Raw genomic sequence first — 20,462 nt, 5'->3', positions numbered from 1 at the left:
CCCCTACAGTTTTTCAACTGTCATCATGTCCTTAAGCCTAACCAACATACCCCCCTCGATAAACATAAGCTCCAGAAAGCCAGAAATTGACCACTTTAAACTTCCTCTAAACATTGGACAGTTCCAATCCCCGAACCCAACGTCTACTCTGGTTTTATCTTCGCGTGCCGATTGACTACTTCCTAATTAACAATTCCTACATTTTAAAACAAGAAATACGCCTATTACGCCATTTACAAGTGTCACCAGAATACATCAGAGTCTTTATATATATTAAGTGTCGCTATCGCGTTAGGCCTTATCCTAGCCTACTTCGCGTAAAACAATAAAGATTGAATATAGTGAGGCTTGGACACTAACCTAACACATTTCCAAGAGTACACTTTACCAACCAAAATTAATAAAAAATAAACTTTTACAACCTGAATTACGATGATCTAGCTGCAGACGATGTTTGACTAGTGTTTATCCACAATACTTAAGCAGTCGACAGGGTCACGGGGTTGAACTTTGTTTATTTTACGGCCCTGTAAGCGCCCCCAAGCGGGAAAACACGGCGAACTAAATTAGTTAAAAAAATATTCTCGCTTCGCCACACGCATGGGCCTAGTTCATTTCGGAGGCTCCGTCCACAAAGATGACGTCGTATAGTTGACCCAAGTTGATCCACACCAATGAAGTCGAATCGTTGAGCCATGTTGACCCAAGTTGATCCACAGCGATGAGCGTAGATACGGGTCGTCCACAATGGTCCATTTGAATTAAACAAATTCTTAACTAGTTAAGAGCCAACTTTAAACTATTGGACTGCCACAAGTAATTACCATAGCGTTGCGGATAGAATTTAATTTACCCTTACACCTTCAAACTTAACTTTAATCGCCTTAGATTAAACTAAACGTTTCGATAACACTCCAATTGATAAATTCATCAGCAACGCTACCTAATTAGTGTTTAATATCATCATTACCCAAGCGTTCACTTTCAAAAACTAATCAACTTTAATAACTTTAAAACCGTTTTCCTTTAATTGGGTTTTAATGATATTATTCAAGCTAAATACGAGGAAAAAAACTCGTCTGCTTTTGTCCTCCAGGTAGCCCGGCCTCCTGTTGCAAATGGTATGAATCCTCCATGTGTGTAAACCATCTATAATTACCTTGTCAAACCAGAATTAATATAAGAAACCTCCCTAAGGAAGGTTTCTTATATTACTTTTGGTCAAACTGACTAAATATGGTGGAAGTTCCTATCGCGAAAAACTACAGGAGCGCAAGCGCAGTTGGCCAATCGAGGGGGCAACAATGTCTAAAAAATTAACACTCCATATATGACGACGTATGAAAAGAAAATTGAACAATTTCTATCAGTGAATAATATTTAGATACGCCCATTTGTTAGAAAAAAAATATAATTAAAGGGAAGTAAAGGGGATAAAAATATAATTGAGAGACGTCATAACGCCTAAAACTTACCAACCATAGTGACAAGAGTGCTATGATATGGATTCAACTATATTTATTTCTTTTATATAATTCGTAAGCCATTCTTCAATATATATTTATATATTTATATATATTTCTAACCACATTGTTTTTTTAGGTACATAATTTCTTTCCTATCCCAAATTACAGAAAAAGAAAAGAAATTAAAATTAAAACAAGTTGGTTTTTATACAAATCCGATTAACTTATAAACCTTACCCTTTATGGATTATGTTTTAAAAAGGGAAATTAACGTAATTTCTTTCAAGCCTTTAGAATCCGTATTCGATTAATCGTCGTAATAAATAAAAGAATGCTCTCTTTCCGCGGTTCTTAACTATACGTCTTAGTTAATTTAACATAGAATTTGTTGTTTACATAACATCCACATTTGTTACGATTTTGTTACGATAGAAACGGAACGGCGTTCGGGGAGTGTGTAAAGGTTTTCTTGGTATTTAAATATTTTTCATTAAAAGAAATTAATTTTGAAATTAAAATTTAATATTTATGATTACGTAATATTGAAAAATTATTTAACGGACAGATAATTTGGTTAGTTAATATAACCCTAAATTTAATTTTACTTAATTTTGAATTAAAATTATCATCAAAGCTCTATTTTGGTTTTTTAGGCCTTGGCCAAAAATGTGCAGAAAATATTGAAGAAAATATCAAGGATAATTTAAATATAATAACAAGTTTCATTTATATTTTGTAAATTAATGTTAATATTAAATATAATTTCAATTAATTAAAGATGAAATAAAATAATTTCGTTATTTAAAAACACGTTTATCACAATATTGTTTCTTTTTAAACTTTATTTGGTTTAGTCCTATACTTATTTACGACTAGAAATTATTACGTTCATATTTAATTTTAGTCGAAAAAAAATTTTAAAGGAATAAGCCCGTCAGTTCGTTAACTTTAAGAATTAATAGCTTTAAAAATTTATTTAAGCAATTAAAACTGTGGAAATTAATCGTGCCAAACGAAATGAAAGAATAAAAGGGTATCTTCTTGAATTAGTTTCTAGATATTAAATAGGCAAAGGAACGTAATGTCGGTACGCTTTGTGACGTAACAACGGTGGAGTTTGGTGAAAGAAACTGGCACAAATGTGAATACGTAAAATCTAGCGCACTTCGTGGCTCATTATTTGTCAGCGAAAAAATTAGAGAAATTTTAAATAGAATTTAAAATGAATAAAAGGATGATTATTGTTTTCGAATTAATTGACGGCGAAACAACGATAGGAATCTAATTGAATGACATTTATAACAATAAGTGTAATAATAACAATATTTGAATAACGAGGGAGAGGAAGGGGAGGGAGTGGGTCTGGATGAATGGTTTTCTATTCGGAGACGGGCGGCTCTTCTAGGTTGTTTTCTTCGAAGAAGGTGGGCAAATGTATTTGTTTGATGAGAGAGGATATGCCCTCGTCCTTGACAAAGCAACGACAAAGGATTCGCTTAAAGGCCTGTCGAAAGTCCTTGCTGAAGAGGCCGTAGATCAAGGGGTTAATGGCGGAGTTGCAATAACCGAGCCAGAAGAAAATGGAGAAGAGCAGATCCGAGAAACAGTCCTCGCAGAAAGCCCTGGTCAGGTACACGGTGAAGAAGGGGAGCCAGCAACAAACGAAGCCGCCGACGATGATGCCGACCGTCTTGGTGGCTTTGGCCTCCGAGTGGAAGCGTCGAGCGTGCCATCGAATGTTGCGTTTACTCAAGCGAACGGCGGCCGCGCGGGAATCCGTCCGATCGCGACCCTCCAGCGGGTTGTCAGTGCCGTTGCTAGTTAACGACTTTCCGCCGTAAGCGGTGAAGTGAATGTACTTTTTGGCGCCGGCCCTTTGCAGCCCACCTCCGCCGGCACCCATACCCCCTCCTCCTCCCGGGGATCCACCCGGTCCCCGAGGAGAAGGGGCCTTTTTGCGCGGGATAATAATGTCGCCCGAATGACGATGGGCGTCCAAGCAGTTGGTTTCGGCCGACTTGCCTCGATGCATACGCAACGTCAAATCGCCGTTACCACCTCCGCTCTGGTCCTGCCCCGAGGAACCTTTCGTCGTTAAAAAGCCGCGTTGCAAAGCCCGACTAGTTCGTAAAGCGGCTAAATAAATCCTCCAATAGAAAAACAACATGACGAACATGGGAATGTAAAATGAGCCAAGAGCCGAATAGATGACGTACCCTTTATTGTTGATCAAAGTACACTCGCATCCGTTCTCGCTCGAACTATCGTTATTGGCGCTCAACGGAATCGATTCCGTCGCCCCGATTTCGATTCGAATTTCGTTCAAAGGAGGCGCGGAAGATGAGGTCGACGGGTTACTCGAAGCCGCGAAAAGATCGTCTTGAGCGTCGTACGCGGCAAAAAAGCGCGAGAGTACGCCCGAATCGCCCATTTCCGCCACGACCGTCTCGTTCGACAAAGCCATGTCGAAATTTATGAAGAGGGTGGAGGAACCGTCCTCCGGACGCGTCGCGTCGCTTAGTCCCGAATTTCCGAAATTTCCGGCCCACGACAGGTTGCCGTCGGGGCCGCCCGGGGGTTTGTCTTGGTCGTTCCAGCCGACCAGGGGAGGGAAACAGATGATGAAGGAAAAAACCCAAACGCAGGCGATCAAGACTTTCGCCCGGCTCGAGGACATCAGGCTGCGGTAGTGGACCGGACGAGTGATGGCCAAGTAGCGGTCGACGCTGATGGCGCACAAATTGAGAATCGAGGACGTACACATCCAAACGTCCACCGCCAGCCAGATTTGACACCAAATATCCCCGAATATCCATATCTTGAGCACCTCGAGACTGATCGAGTAGGGAAGGACCACCAAACCTAAACAAAGGTCCGCCACTGCCAGGGAAACGATGAAGAAGTTGGTCACTGTTCGAAGTTTAGTCGATACGAAAATGGACGCGATTACCAGCAAATTACCTATCGAAATAATAATAAAACCCATTTCAAGATTAAAACTATTACGGCGGCGGGTCTTTCACGCGAGGAGAGAGACTTACCGGCAATAACGGCGAAATTGATGACGCCGAGAATGACGAGAATAGCAACGACGGGGGCCTTTCGCAGCGTCTCGTAATGGGTACCATTGAGACAGGACCCGGAGACGACGTCTTTGGCTATTAGCAGCGGGCCATCTAGAATGCCCGAAGTGTCGCTGTCGTTCATGCCCTCGAACGCGAGCCGAAAGGGAACATGCCGACCACGGACTCCTACCCCTTAACGCCTCCACTCGTCTCATCGGAAGCAAACGACGACGAATTTAACGGAACTGCTTCGCGTCATGCTCGACTCGAAGAGTCTCGTTGGCGACAAATATTCCTGGACGAAAACGAACAACGCCTCGTCGTCCAAATTAGACAATCCGGGCTGATGATTATTGAATAACTTTCATTGAGCATTTCCAGTTCCTGCCAATTAATATTGGAAAAAGAAACCTACATTAATTATCTTTTAACATAGCAATTAAAACTCATCTAGCGCATTAAAATGTTACTCAAGGCAGGGATAGATTTAATTTTAAAAGTAGGAATAGAGAACAGAGTAATATGGGCGCCCGTCAAAGTCCCAGACCCTCTTCCCGGGACAGGGGGGGGGGCATGAAAGAAGAGGCGGGTCATAGCGATAGAGGTAAAAAGGAATTGCTTATTTTTCGCCTTCCCCATCAGCAACGTCATCAAAACGTAGTTTAAGTGAGCCAATAAGATAATTTAAACTTTTCGTTACGTGTTGGAGGGAGAGGCTCTATACTGGGCTATGAGTCGCACTGAAGTAAATACTAATCGTTCTCCATTGCTACTTCTAACATTAAATCTATCCCTGGTCAAGGAGTACTTAAAAAAATATAATAATAAATAACAGCCCTTGGTTACGCGTCAAATGAAACATTGAGACACTATATTTAGCTTAAAATTTAAGGGGTGGCCCAAAAACCAAACCTATCAACCAACCAACCAAGTTATTTCAAATCGATTAAACCATCGGAAAATCGATTCTCTAGAACATTGCGCACCCATACCCATCGATCGTCACAAAAGATATTTCAAATATCAGAGCCTTGTTTTTTTTTACCTAAACAAAATCAAGAAGTGATATCTAGTTTATCAGGGAGAAGGTATAAGATGCCTAAGTATTCGCGCGCCATAGTCCCAGTCCCCCTTTCAAAATACAAGGGGAGGGGGGGGGGCGTAAAGGAAGCCGGGCTATTTTGCCTCTCCTCTGTCAGAAAATACGTAATTTTCATCATTCGCGTCGCGCTGACGTGAGTTTTCAAGAACCAATGAGATGCTGGTTGTAATTTAGAGGCGGTGGGGATTAACTCCGGACACGTCTACGTTTGGACTGAAGATAAAGCTGGAAATGTGGCGAATTTATACCTTCTCCCTAGTAAACTAGATATCACTTCTTGCTGGGATGAAGTCTTTTAAAAAACAGTAACGAAACTATATATACACCGCGCAAGAAGACCAAAGAAACCGTATCAAAAAATATACTCTTCGGTATAGAAAAGCTATTTTTGGTCAGTAAAAATCTATCGTTTCTTCGCGAAGTTACCTTTTTGGTTTTTATATCAAAATCTATTGGCCATTGTTTTTTAATCTATTATATAACGGCACGGGAATTTTCAGATCTCTCCAATAAAAAAAAACAAAGTTTTGTTTATCGATATTGGTAGATGAAAGTAAAAATTGATTTATCTAGAAACCTTAACTTCAGAAATGCTCTTGTAAAAAAGATACGATATTATTATTATTTTAAGTTCATAAGATATGTTCCATAAGTTTGTCACTGGTTACAAACAGGAGCTTGTCATGAAGTGACGTAGGTCATAGATTCGAGGTAAAGCGACGCCTGGTGAGGCGCTGCCAAAGGCTTAGTACAGACTAAATAGGAAGATGGGAGTCCTGCAAAACTAACCGAGTGTAGGACTTCAATTCTCGCTTGTCGTTCTCCAACTAGCTCGAGCTGTAATTCTCTAGCATTACGAAGTATAGGTAGTGTCATACTTATGGAACATATCTTATAAACTTATGTTATTATTTTCTTTTAAATTGTATCTGAAACATCTTTTAGAATGCTGTAAAATTATAATTGGTCCGCAATCAGGCTATATAAGTCAAATTCCTGACTTATAATACTAAAAATGTTTCAATCAGCAGCCATCTTGAATAAATTGGCGGACGAAAATTATATATATAAAAATTCTTCCTTACAGAATAACATCCATACGTTTCAACATATATATTTCACAAAAATTTACAATGCAATGGTTCATTTAATCTATAGACGGGTTTTATTGCTTTTTGGGTTTCGATTTGCCCTCCGCCATCTTTTAAAATGGCGGCCCAAAAAGTAATAAAAATGTTTAACAGATGCCTTTATAAAGAAACTCAAAATATTTGCATAAACCCAAATAATAGCAAAAGATAATTTTTTTTCATAAAATCCCAGGTGTAATACGTATATAAACATAAAAATGTACCACCCATCTTTATTTAAAATAGTTTTCTTTTTCAAAGTGTTAAAATATGACCTTTAAAAGTAAATGGGACTCTTTAGGGGGTATTTTCCATTAGTAGCCTTGTCGCTTTTGAATACTTAATGATGTACGAGATTTGGAAGACTTTCCCAAAAATCCCTTGGAATAAAATAAAAAAAAGCACGAAACTCCGCGCCGCTCGTTTCCAAAACTTTATACGTGGAACTTGACTTCCACAGAAAAGCGGGAAAACTATCCCGAAATTTTTAACGAATTTCGAGCCTGGGCTCCGCTTTTTATTCCCCAGGGGCATTTTTTCCCGTTCTCGAGTTTTTCCCGCCAAAAAACAATTTTTCCCGCGCATTTCTCTTTCTCTTTTATTAAAAATATTGTATAGATGGAAACATTCTGCCTATCGTACAAAAAATAAACAAGATGCCTCGGACATATTAAAGCTTTTCGCTACAGTACTCTAATGAACAAATATTCGACAATCCAATACAGTTGTAGAGTTCGATGTTTGATCATCTTGTCTTTTTACAAAGGAGAAAAACGAAACAAAGACGTTACATATGACGGACCAACAGGAAGGATCAAATTTGGTGGACAAGTAACTTTGAAGCCATGTCTAACGTCTTTGTTGTCCACATACAACCAATGTTCCATCATAACCCTATATTAATCACACCATACTCCGGCCTCCATTTCAAAAGGGTCTATATAGAACAGACTAAGGGAGAAAATGTGACCTTGATCTACCAGAAAAATAGAGATCCTAATTCACCAAAACCCCCAGCATGAGTAGCTTTAAACAGTGTGTGCTGATATTACAGGGTTCATAGAACTTTTGGAAAACAAATTTGCCTGAGATTTCTAGGTTTTGTCCTCATATACGTCCCTGAATTCTACAGGTTTTTCCCGTATATGGAGTATCCTATGCAGCAAATGTTAACGAAGGAGGGTGGGGGGCGGGGCAAATATGACTATTACATAATCAAAGGACATCCCCGTATCTCTTCTATAACCTCCAAAGTTTAGTGTAATGTTAATCCTATAGAGGGTATGTTTATAAACATTTTGCTTAATTACTCGCCCCTGTTTGACACAAATTTCCCTGATTTCCCTGAATTTTACTAAAAATTCGAAATTTCCCTGAGGTTTTTGTCAACTATTTCCCTGATTTTTCCAGGTTTACCAGGTTTGTATGAACCCTGTATTAAATAAAGCGGGAAATTTGAAATTCTGTTAAACGTGAAGATTATTGAGGTATCAAGTCACGTGAAAACCAGCCAGAAAATCAATCATAAGCGCAAGAAGCTAAAAACCCAAATAAAAGTTAGAAATACAAAACAAAATGGAACTTAAAAATCATTTCTTAATGTTGGAAAAGAGCTAGCTAGTACAAAAGGCGAAAAAGAAAAACCTCCAGTCTTCAATACGTAAAAAGTATTTTGTTTCAAAGGAAATGTATGATGAAGAGTGAATTAATTTGCATCGGAGAGAACCGGATGATGCATTCTTTTTTATAAGAAAAACAGTGATTAACTCTTCAAAAATTTATACAGAAAGGCTTCTTCGTTTATTTTCCCCAATATTGGTAAATTATAGATTTTGGGATTCCATTAATTTTATATTAGATAAGGAGGATTCAGTAAAAGCAAATTTGATTAATTATTGTTGGGATAGAGGGTCTAATCACTCTCAGATTTCAAGATATTTGTAATTTATATCTAGACTTTGGGAAAAGGAGAATATAGTAAGGAGTGGAAATTTGGATATGTGATAAAATAAATATAAAAGCAAGGATGATTAATTAGTGTTATATGTATTTTAGAGGGGCTAATCACTCTCGAGTTACTTTTGTACAACCGATAACGAAGTACGTTTAGTATAAAGCGTACGTTTGGTTACAATGAGTGACTTAGGGACTTAGTTACTACTTCAAAGAAGAAAATTAATAAATATTGGATTATTTGTAAGCTATTTTTAATGTTGTTTCTGCCGCATGAAAATTTAATCACTAAATTCTCAAAAGAGTCCCTTTTTAGTTTTTAGGTCCTTAAGTAATTTATACTGAATATGTTAATATATAGGCATATTAAATGCAAATTAAATTTAAATGCAATTTTACAAATAGGCTTATATATAAAAATAATAATAAAATAAAAAATAAATAAAATACAATGTGACTCTAGGTACTTTAAGCGAATTTCGATATGGTAGGGGAAGCCGACATTCAGGGTGAAATAACACAATTTATTTTCAATACACCCCTGTAGAAATGTTGTTCCTGCCGCACACCAATGTTAAAGGAAAAGCTCGCTTAAAGGTATTGTATTTTGGTTCAATGCTAAAGAAAGTTACAATACAATAAATATACACGTATAAAAGGTCAAAAAAGGGCAGAAAGCAGAAAGGTGCTATAAAAAAAGACCGTAGAAAACGTAGCAGCAGCAGGTCGAGTTAGGCCTAGCAGCTTGGGCAATTTAGAGTGATAAAAGGTAAAAGGAGGAGCAACTCCAAAGACTTTCGCACCCAGACGTCTAACGTCCAACAGAAGCCGTAACTTTAACTGGGAAGAATGGATGAGACGTGATTTCCCGGCTGGCTAGGGTCTGGGGACGGGGTAGGGTTATATAGAGGAATGCGCACAAGGGAAGCCTAGCTTTGTCATTGCATACAACGCGTTGCTCTTTCTCGTAGTCCCTAAGAGAGGCAATTATTTTTTATAACTTTTCTTCATCACCTCTTCTTCTAATTTAGGGGCTCCTTAGCGGGGTTTAGTCTATGGAATATTCAATTTTTAATTTAAAAGCGAGAGAAGAACTATATGAAGCCCTTTAATTTAAATAAACAAACCCTAGCGCAATGACCACAACCCATATATGACCTAAGAACATTTGCAGACAGAGTTGAGATGTAATAATTCCCGTGATCTCATTTTTCCCACCACTGTTCAAGGTGGTCTCTCATCACCGCCATATTGTAAATTACTTAAATAAATATAAAAAAGTATGATTTCACATAAACCTAATGTGACGTTATGTCTATTATTGATCTATTGTTTTACTCTAATGTTTTATCAGTAAAAAAGTAACTCTACACTGTTGTATAAATAGCCATGTTTTTAATCTAAAGTTACGCATTCCTAGTTCATCCTTCATGTAGTTAATAAAGACTATTTTAAATCTATTTATTTACGTGTGCTCAATCAAGTAACGAAACATGGTGTCAGAAGTCGGTCTTTTCTAGTCGGTTTTCTTTCGGGTCCGTATCCTTCCAGTCGCGTACGCGCCCCCATTACTTATGCATCTTGCTATCAGAATCACGCAAGCCGCCGCCGTACCTGCAACGCCTCAAGTCTCAACGTCTTTTCACGTTGACACGCCGGCACCTTTCAACTTCACGTGTCCACATGACTGGCCAAAATGGAGACGTCGGTTTGAGCGTCCGCAAGCAGTTGTACGAGAGAAGACACAATCACACCAACAAGCCCAAAAACGAAATTTTGACCGTCACCATGGAGTGAAAGAACTGCCCGAATTGCACCCTGGAGACAGGGTATGGATAATTGATATGCGAAGAGAAGGGACAATTATAAGAAAAGCAGAGGAACCGAGGTCTTATATAATTCAGACAACGAACGGCGACTTGCGAAGGAATCGTTTCCATCTAATCACCTTACCCGGCAGAAGACAAGTAATATACCGTCTTCGCTAAGTCCTCAGGTTTCTGATATTGGTCCAGAAGACATAAGCCCGAAATCAAACTCTACCATCCGGGATCCTGTCATACGTAGCGGCATTACGGAAGATCCTCCACCAGTCAACAGCCCAAGGAACAGAGACGTCCTTCAATCGAGACACAGACCACGCGGAACGGATGAAACAGAAGACATCTCCAGCCCAGACCGTTCTGACAATGTCCAAGTTGCAGCCACTCAACAACTTCAGCAATGAAATACGCAATTACGGCACAAAAACAAGAAGCGGTCGCATTTCAAAACCAATAGTTAGATTCGGACGAATGGACCCAAGGAATAATCGAACATAGATCAAGAAAAGGGGATGTGACGTTATGTCTATTATTGATCTATTGTTTTACTCTAATGTTTTATCAGTTAAAAAAGTAACCTTGCAGTGTTGTATAAATAGCCATGTTTTTAATCTATTGTTACGCATTCCTAGTTCATGCTTCATGTAGTTAATAAAGATATTTAAAATCTGCTTATTTACGTGTGCTCAATCAAGTAACAAAACACCTAACATAAGGTGGATGGATATTCAATCCTTATCAAGTTGGCAATACCAAGTCCTCAATAAATTGCATATTTCAACCTGAAAATGTCAGGGGAGCCTCCGACTCCTCTTTGTAATATTAATGTAGACTCTGATTCGAGGGGACATTTACTCAGTACTAAATGAAGTCCACGCATTAAGGATTCAAACATCTTTTGGAAAACCGATTCCTATAACATTTCAAAATGCAAGGCCACCTATGGTCTGCAGGAATAGGTTTTTTTATTTTTGAGTAATAACTACTGGATCGGCAATTTTTACTTGGAGCAACCCCTTTAGGGCAAACATACTCGAGCCTCACAAATTTCCCTGAGTTATTCCTGAATTTTAAGATAATTTCCAGACAAAGTGTGTGCTTAGCCCCTCGATCCCATCCGCTAAAGTACCCTATAAGTAAAGTACGATATTTACTAAACTTAAGACAAAACCTTTGGAAGCCTAGCCACACACACAAAAAAAACCCTTCAAGAAAAAGGTGTTATATTTAAGACTTTCGGGTATAGGAGTGGAACGACCCTAACTTCCGTTTTTTGGTCAGATTCATTTTCTTTCATTGACAGGCTGTAGTTGGGGGATGCCCGGGTGGGGGGTCAGGGAAGGTCCGGTCACCAGGGTCGGAAAAAAAAAACTAAAACGGGAAAAGCGAAAATACGCTGACCAAACAAATGACGAAAAGCTGTCACGGACACTGGTGTTAGACGAACCGTTGACCCTCATTCCAGCTCCCTTAAGTAAACGTCAGTCTGCGACGTTTCCTATACGTATTCCGGCCACCCATCGTCATCACACTCGTCCTTCTTTCTTTATTTCTTTCTTTATTTACACTTTATTTCTTGGATCCTGCATGGCGATCTTTAAACAACTTAGCTATATATATATAGGGATGGCCGAAAAACAAGCCTTGGTCATAAAAGGACAAGTGGATGGCGATTAGGGTCGAGGGTCGTACCATATGTATTCAGTAGTCAAGAGAAAGAAATATAGAAACACAGTTCTAATACCTTCTTTGTATTATGATTCACTTCTTTTGGTTTTGTTTGTGATTCAGTATAATTTAGATGAATTCCTACAGTTTTGAAGTAAATATCACGCCTTTAGATGAGTTCTTAGTTTTGAGGGACATTCATGAGAATTTTAGATGAATTCGTAGTTTTGAGGTAAATTGATGAGAATTTTAGATGAATTCGTAGCTTTGAGGTAAATTCACGAGAATTTTAGATGAATTCCTACAGTTCGGAAGTAAATTCAGGAGAATTTTTGATGAATTCCTTCAGTTTAGAAGTAAATTTATGAGTGATTCTGATGAATTCCTACAGTTTTGAAGTAAATTCATGAGCATTTCTGATGAATTCCTACAATTTTGAAGTAAATTCATGAGAATTTCCGATAAATTCCTACAGTTTCGAAGTAAATTCAACATACAGTTTCGAAGTAAATTCAACATACAGTTTCGAAGTAAATTCAACATACAGTTTTGAAGTAACTTCATTATATGTGTATATGAATTCGCACTGTTTTAAAGTAACTTCATTATATGTGTATATGAATTCGTACAGATTTTGAAGTAACTTCATTATATGTGTATATGAATCCGTACAGGATTTGAGGTAAATTCATGGTGTTTAGATGAATTCTTACAGTTTTAAAGGCAAAGACATTTTTAGATGGATTCGTACAGTTTTGAAGAAAATTAAAAACATTTTTAGATGGATTCGTACAGTTTTGAAGAAAATTAAAAACATTTTTAGATTTTCTGATGAATATATCGTATAAATTCAAATAAAATGGACATAGAGCTCTTTGTTCGTGTCTCACCGCCGAAAAAAAAAATAAACCCGCACAATAATCCCAGTGGTCCTGAAAATCAAGCAACCCCTTAAGATTAAAAGTCGTTATTAATCTAGCAGACCAGAAGTTTCTCGAAATTCCACCAAATCCATACCAACTCCCAATTTTTCTTATAGCCTATTTTCAATCTCTGGAGGAATCTATTTTGACTCTTTTTTCTAATAAATTTTATAATCCAATTGTATCTTCGATGCGAAAAAGGACGACGCGAGGGAAGGGAGAAAAACCAGAGAGAAAGAAAGAGAACAATTTGCAAACTCGCTCAATAAATCATTCCCTCCTTTGAACTACCCCCTCCCCCCCCGGCATCCGAGCTTGATGTTATAAATGACGAATTCCCAAGTAGTTTCCTATAATATTAGTTTTCATTCCAAGAGAAGGCGCTATTGTCATGGATATTAGAAATATGTATATATCTTGGATAATGGAAGCTAGACATAAACTGAGACTTCCTGGTCTACTGTGATTTCCATTCTCGGTTGACTTGTTGGGTTAGGAGAAGAGAAATAGATTACAGTAGGCCATGACTTATGTTTCCTACAACTTCACCGCGAGGAGACACCCGCACCTCAGCGAGAAATACAGCGGACATCTTGGATAATGGAGGCTAGATATAAACTGAGACTTCCTGGCCTACTATGATTTACATTCTCGGTTGAATTGTTGGGTTAGGAGAAGAGATATATAGATGCAGTAGGCCCTGGCTTCTGTTTCCAACAACTCCGTCACCAGGAGACGTGCACCTCAACAGGAAATACAGCGGACATCTTGGATAATGGAGGCTAGATATAAATTGAGACTTTCTGGCCTACTGTGATTTCCATTCTCGGCTGAATTGTTGGGTTAGGAGATGAAATATAGATTACAATAGGCCATGCCTTCTGTTTGCTAGAACTCCGCCACCAGGAGACGCACATCAACGAGAAATACAGCGGACATCTTGGATAATGGAGGCTAGATATAAATTGAGACTTTCTGGCCTACTCTGATTTCCTTCCTTCGTTGAGTTGTTGGGTTAGGAGAAGAGATATAGATCACAGTAGGCCATATATTCTGTTTCCTACAACTGGGCCACCAGGAGACACGTCTCAACGAGAAATACAGAGGACATCTTGGATAATGGAGGAATACACTGCTACTAGAAGGCCCTAACCCTTTTTTTTTCAAAGGATGCGTTGTCGTAGCAAATATCCTTTGGATATGCTACAGGCTTATGATACAACTATCCGTAGCAAAGAGTAGAAATTGCGCTAAAACAAAGGCGAGAAATCTACACCTTCAATGAGCTCCGAGAAATTCTATCTTGAACCCTTTTCGTTATGTTTCTAATATTTATGGTTATAGTTGTTACCCGCAATACTCCAAAGCTGAGAAGAAAAACATCTATTCCATCTTCCAATGCACGAGGGGAGTAAGGGATAGAAAGGGTAAGACTCGTTCATCTTATTCCATTCAATATAGTGAAATATGAACCGCAACTAAGGTTGGTTATCTTCACCCATAGCTCCATTACTAAACTCAAGTTGAATGGTAGGGATTTGGCTGCAGATATTTTGGACTTTTTCACAGCCGACAACCACCCTCTTATCTTTCACCTGAGCAGGTATTTTTTTTATAACACTAACTTTCGGCTTTTCGCGATTTTCAGTATAACATTTTTAAGACTTTTTCTCCATTTTTCCTATATAGGTGTATATATATTACGGTTTGTACCACCTTTTGAGTTCAATATACGATAAGGTATCTTGAACTTTGGAACAGAGTTTTCGAAGAAAAATTAAGTAAACACTAGAAAAGAAATGGTTAAGCCCCAATATTGAAGCCACGTCATGCACGCAATACCGCCCGTATTGGGAATTTAATTATGATGAAATTAAATCGTACTTCAATTGATTTACTTCTAGTGAATATACGCCTCTCGGAGTAACTAGTGAAATGAATGTAACTTAGTAGATAAAATAATAATACACCTAATTTCTTGGTCTGAAAAACGAAACAGAAGAACGGGTTGCCCTTATTTCAGCTTCTTTCCACTGCTCTGAACATAATTCTCTCTGCAACTATTGATTATATTTGAAATCGACATGTTCGGAATAATTTTCATTAAGCTAAGGTACTAGGAGAAATGCTTGATTGTAGGAGTGGAACTTTGAAAGTGGGACTAACTTCAAAATTTCCCTTCTCCTTTGGGATAAGGAGGATTTTTTATATATATTAAAACCTTTCACAAGTCAGCCGCAGCAAAAAAAGGTGGATACAATACAATAAGCTATTTTCTGGAGAATTGAAAGTTGAAACTTATCCAGGCGAGATTTACGAGCTTAAAGATGGCGGACGCCTTTCTTATCCTGCTATTTCGGTCTTTTCAAGGTGTATGGGAAGTTGGGAACCCATAAAAGATCCAAGAACGTACGTTCAAAGATATAATTATTGGGCTACATCTTACGTAGTGTCAGAACTGTGGTTTTACATACCTATAGAACGATACTGAAAATTTTAGGTAATTCTAAACAGCTAAGTGGCAATAACTACGTCACTATTGTTACATCCACTTTGGAGACGAATCTGTACTCTGGACAAGCAGTAAACTTTGCCCCATATTTATGTAAATATATGAATAACGGGGCCCCTGGTCAAGTGGTTCAATGGATAAGACCGGCCTTGCAGTTCTGCCCTATCCAACGACACTACATATGTTGGGGCATGCTATAAACGAGAGTTTAAAAATATGGCAAAACACCGTGACAATAAAACAGAACTTTGAAATGTCACAAGCGTGGATTTTGCTAATGAGAACATATGAACGTCACATGAACCGTATACACTGGACGTAAACAAGCTTCACTGATTTTTCTTCCTCTCTGTTGTGCCTATTGCGCATATGCGGACCTCTTATACCGAGCCAGCTCGGTACCGGTTTAGAAAGGGACTGCCATAGAATTTAGTCTCTCCTACCTCCCCCTTATAAGTGCTCACTGGTTTAGCAAACCTGTCTGGCAAATGTTTAACAATGATAGCCTATACTTCTTTTCTACTGAAAATATTGGGTATTTCCTCACCACAAACCATGTCACCACCCTCGGTATCATCGGTATGGTTATGCGCGGCAACGAAGCTTATACGTAATACCATTTATTAAGGATTAGTTTCCGACAATGGAAAGATACAGAGCATAAAGAAATCGAGCCGATATTTAAAGGTAAATAAAATGAAAAATGAAAGAGTTACTGGCGTAAAAGCTTATGAAATATTGGCTCGAGCCGGTTTGCCTTTCAATACCATACTGTGTTTCCTTTTAACGGACGGACGGAAGGAAAGATGAACTATAAAAAGGGATAAAGAAAGAGGAAGCTCTTTCTCATGTATTATTATTATTCAAAAAGAATTGGATATATTCGGTTTTTATCGAACGCGTTTTATGCAGTTTTTTCCTATTCAGGTTTAGAGAGTGTGTGAGAGGGAGAGAGAGATAGAGAGAGAGTGAGAGGGAGAGATAGATGGATAGAGAGAGAGAGAGAGAGAGAGAGAGAGAGAGAGAGAGAGAGAGTGAGAGAAGAATTATATTTTGGTTTAGCTTAAATTAGGGCGAATGGAGAGAGGAATTATAAGAGATATTATAGATATTAGAAAATTATGAAATAATGTTTTAACAGTATCCATGAATTGGGGGTTATAAGGCTGTGTTTCTTCTTTTTAGTCGAAAACAACAGTATTTAAAATATTAAAATTTTTAAAATTGGAATTACATGTCTATTTATAGATTATTAGAGACGGTAAAAACAATTTATATTAGCCAAGGGGCTAACCACACTGCGTTATCCTTCTGCACGCTGTACCTTTGACTGTACAAAAGGGATTACGTGTAATCTTTAAAGCCCCTGCCCTTGACTATGTTGAGACGATTACTAGAAACCCGAGAGTGATTATCCCCTCGATTTTACTCTATGAACCTATGTACGATTAGGCCTAACTTTGAAGTAAGTTTAAGGCGTTTTGGTAAAGAATTCGACTGAATGATACATGAAGAAAATCGGTGGCTGGTACTACATAGTTGTTATGTACGCGATCTATAAAAAAAACCAACTGGCCTATTATTAAGTCTACTAGCTGATAACAGTATTGTATAAATAGCAAACCAACTATTGCAACAGCATCAGTAATCGACGAGTCTCCTAGTAGCTTAGATACTCTATTGTATTTTAATCATCACGACAATAAACTATGCTTAAGTTATTTTAAAAGTTGTGTCATTACTATATTAATTGAACACAACAAATTGGCGACGGAGGCGAGATGTATTAAGTAACCGGGTCCGTACAAGTAACAAGCACTTCCCGATTCACAACGCATCACTGTCACAAGAAGATTCCCAAAAGAAACCAGGCTCATCACGAAGGAGACAACTAGTTCCAGAGTAACTATGTCGATCACCAGTCAATTCGACGAAGAAACGGAGTCATGGACGCTTTACACAGAAAGGCTGGGTCATTACTTCATAGCAAATAGCGTTACTGAGGAAGCAAAGAAGAAGGCGGTGTTATTGACTGTCATTGGATCAAAAACATACGCTACCATACGGAACATAGTCGGACCAAGTAGACCTACAGACAAGACGTACGACGAGCTGATCAAATCTCTCACTGATTACTTCAATCCGGTACCATCGGAGATTGTAGAACGATTCGTCTTCAACTCCAGAAATCGACAAGACATAGGCATAACGAAGTTTCGACCTGGTGACAACGTTTACATTCGCAACTACTCTCGAGGTCCCAAATGGATTCCCGGAAAAATCAGCAAGATCATCGGATCAACAATGTACCAGGTCACTAGCGGAAGTCTCACAATGCGGAAGCATCAAAACCAGATTAAGAAACGGCACGCAGAATCTGCACATAACGCAAGATGACGTGAAGACGTCGATTGGTACCTATCCTGTGGATACCCATCAAACGTCCAAGCACAAAATGAGATCAACGACATACCGCAGGAAGTTGACAACAGTACAGCACCATCAACCCAACAAACCACAACCATCTCTAAGAAGGTCACAAAGGACACATAAACCAGTAATAAGGTTAGGCTTATAAAAAAAGGGAAAATTGATGTTATCTATAAAAAAACCCAACTGGCCTATTATTAAGTCTACTAGCTGATAACAGTATTGTATAAATAGCTAACCAACTATTGTAACAGCATCAGTAATCGACGAATCTCCTAGTAGCTTAGATACTCTGTTGTATTTTAATCATCACGACAATAAACTATGTTTAAGTTATTTTAATAGTTGTGTCATTACTATATTAATTGAACACAACAATAGACCTGTAAAATTCTATAACCCTATTCCTTTAGCGTTACAGTTAGGCCTAACCCTAATCGTGGACGTAGAGTCCAATATTGAAGTAGGCCTAAACTCAAATTGGTCCTTCTTTAATATTTGATATCGTCTTTCGAGATAAAAAGAAGAATTTATCATGGATTTTTAATTTAAGGTTATACCGTTCAAGTTCCCAGGACAAATTATAACCGTATTCAATCTTTCTAATTAAGGATAGTTATTAATTGTAGTTAAATCCTTAGCAATACGGATTAAACACGAGGTATATACGCGCATACTTTCGCAGCAAGAGACCGAGTAAGTGTAGATGAAAACGAGGAAGCGATGGGACAAACATAAATCAATTTAGCATTTTGGGCTCAGCTTCAAGCTTCCGGGATGCGCCGCGAGCCGTCGGGATCCTCTCGAGAAGTGTTTTAAAAAAAGAAAACAAGCTCTTAACGAACTTTATTGAGAGGCTGGCACGCTGCGTGCTAGATTTATTGTGCTTATCAGACATACATAAAGCTACTAGGAATCATAGTGAAGCCATGCATTTTCCTAGAACAGCACCAGGCAAGGATGGGAAAGCTAGACTAATAACTATGTATGATGAATTTTACCAGGCGAATAATGCATCTCGCTGACTGTTGCACCTTGCCTGACCTCGCGTTGTTAGAAAGACGTCAGAATTATGAATAGTAGTACTCAAGCCCAGCCCACAAAACCAGCATAGAAATGGGACACCATGATTCCGATTAGCTGTATGTATTCCCGTTCTTTTATATTTACATAACACACAACGAACAATTTCGTCACGCGAAACGACTTTCTCTATACAAGGGGACAATTTCACGGTCTCGCGCAGGCCTGTTCTCAAAATTCTATTTTACTCTAATCTTGACTCTTCAGACTAAACATTTTAAACTGAATTAATTCGAGTTGAAAATACTAATTTCAATGTAAATTTTACGAAGTAATCTCAAGGTAAAATTATACTGACTTCTAAAACAATGTACCTGATTTTATTTGTTCAACGTTTTAAGTTGAAAAGTTACATAGTCTTAAGTGCACTGCAATGTTGGTAAAATTTGTTATGGCAACATTTATGATTGAAAGCTTCAATGAAATAAGCTAGAGATTTTCGGTATTTTCGTTGCAATATTTCACACATTCCTGAGGTGCAACACTTCAGTCCAAGAACAACAACACACTGTCAGTTCCTCAATAATATTTTCTTTGTCGTTTATTAATAACTGACGTATTTAAATGTTACTTTGCGAAAAATACTTATTAATTAACCTTCACAAAACAATCTGGGTGAGAGAGTGGGTTCGATTATTTCAAGAGATCGTGAAACGTTCCGGTTCACAAACCGTTAAAATATTTGCTTTGATTTTTGACCCCTTTTGAATATTATGTTAAATTTTGTTAGAGAAAGGTTCACAAAATACAGAGTTTGCATGATCAAATTCATTTCTAAAGCGAATGCTCCCTTTAAAATATTATTTCTTCTATTCACCAGTAGGTCCTCTGTAAAATTCCCTTGAGAAATTCCAAATATGAGGAGAAAGGCGAGATGGAGGAGCAATGATGGTGGGTAATGTGCGGCAATGAAAGTCTCCCCTTGTACCTTACGCACGCCCCTATCTTTGTTAAAAGTATTGACAAGTGCCGCCACGTAGTGCCATTAAAAAAAAAGGAAGCTAGATCTCGCGAATTAGCTTCTATTTTTAAGACACAAGGGGCATCGTCGACGTTTACGCACCAAAACGCCGAGGATGCTGGGAAGACTTCGTTGCCGTTCCGTAGATGGGGTTTACTTTATAGGTATGGAGGTTCTACTCCATCGCACATCTTTCCTTCAAGATGGGAAAAATAACCGGGATCTACCTGTGTACACGTACGTAGAATTGGGTCTGCCAGAGAAAGGTTTACAACTTGCTTGTTTAATTGAATGAAAACTGGCAGAGAAAGCGAACTCAGCAAAAGCAAAGCTCCATCCGGAAAAG

At 38.3% G+C, this 20,462-nt stretch overlaps 1 protein-coding gene and 1 long non-coding RNA gene across 4 annotated transcripts in view; both read right to left on the bottom strand.

The window, feature by feature from the left end:
* Nucleotides 1-2,421: 2,421 nt before the first annotated feature.
* LOC149717457 (putative G protein-coupled receptor No9) lies at nucleotides 2,422-4,637 on the bottom strand (the record flags this gene model as incomplete). Its single annotated transcript, XM_089834684.1, has 2 exons — nucleotides 2,422-4,427; nucleotides 4,508-4,637. Coding segments are annotated over 2 exons (1,713 nt in total), but the record flags the coding sequence as incomplete, so codon positions are not given.
* A 1-nt stretch (nucleotide 4,638) lies between these two features.
* The window catches only part of LOC149717450 (uncharacterized), a 208,973-nt gene continuing 193,149 nt past the window's right edge, over nucleotides 4,639-20,462 (bottom strand). For all 3 annotated transcript variants that reach the window (XR_016366820.1, XR_016366819.1, XR_016366821.1), the window contains one exon: nucleotides 4,639-4,915. This is a non-coding gene — a long non-coding RNA (uncharacterized LOC149717450). The remainder of the gene's footprint in view (nucleotides 4,916-20,462) is intronic.

The sequence above is a fragment of the Phalangium opilio genome, unplaced genomic scaffold, assembly GCF_054372755.1.
Source record: "Phalangium opilio isolate 3A_F unplaced genomic scaffold, DU_Popi_V2 ptg000003l_1, whole genome shotgun sequence".
NCBI classification, from domain to species: domain Eukaryota; kingdom Metazoa; phylum Arthropoda; class Arachnida; order Opiliones; family Phalangiidae; genus Phalangium; species Phalangium opilio.
This window is presented reverse-complemented; position numbering and strand designations above follow the sequence as displayed.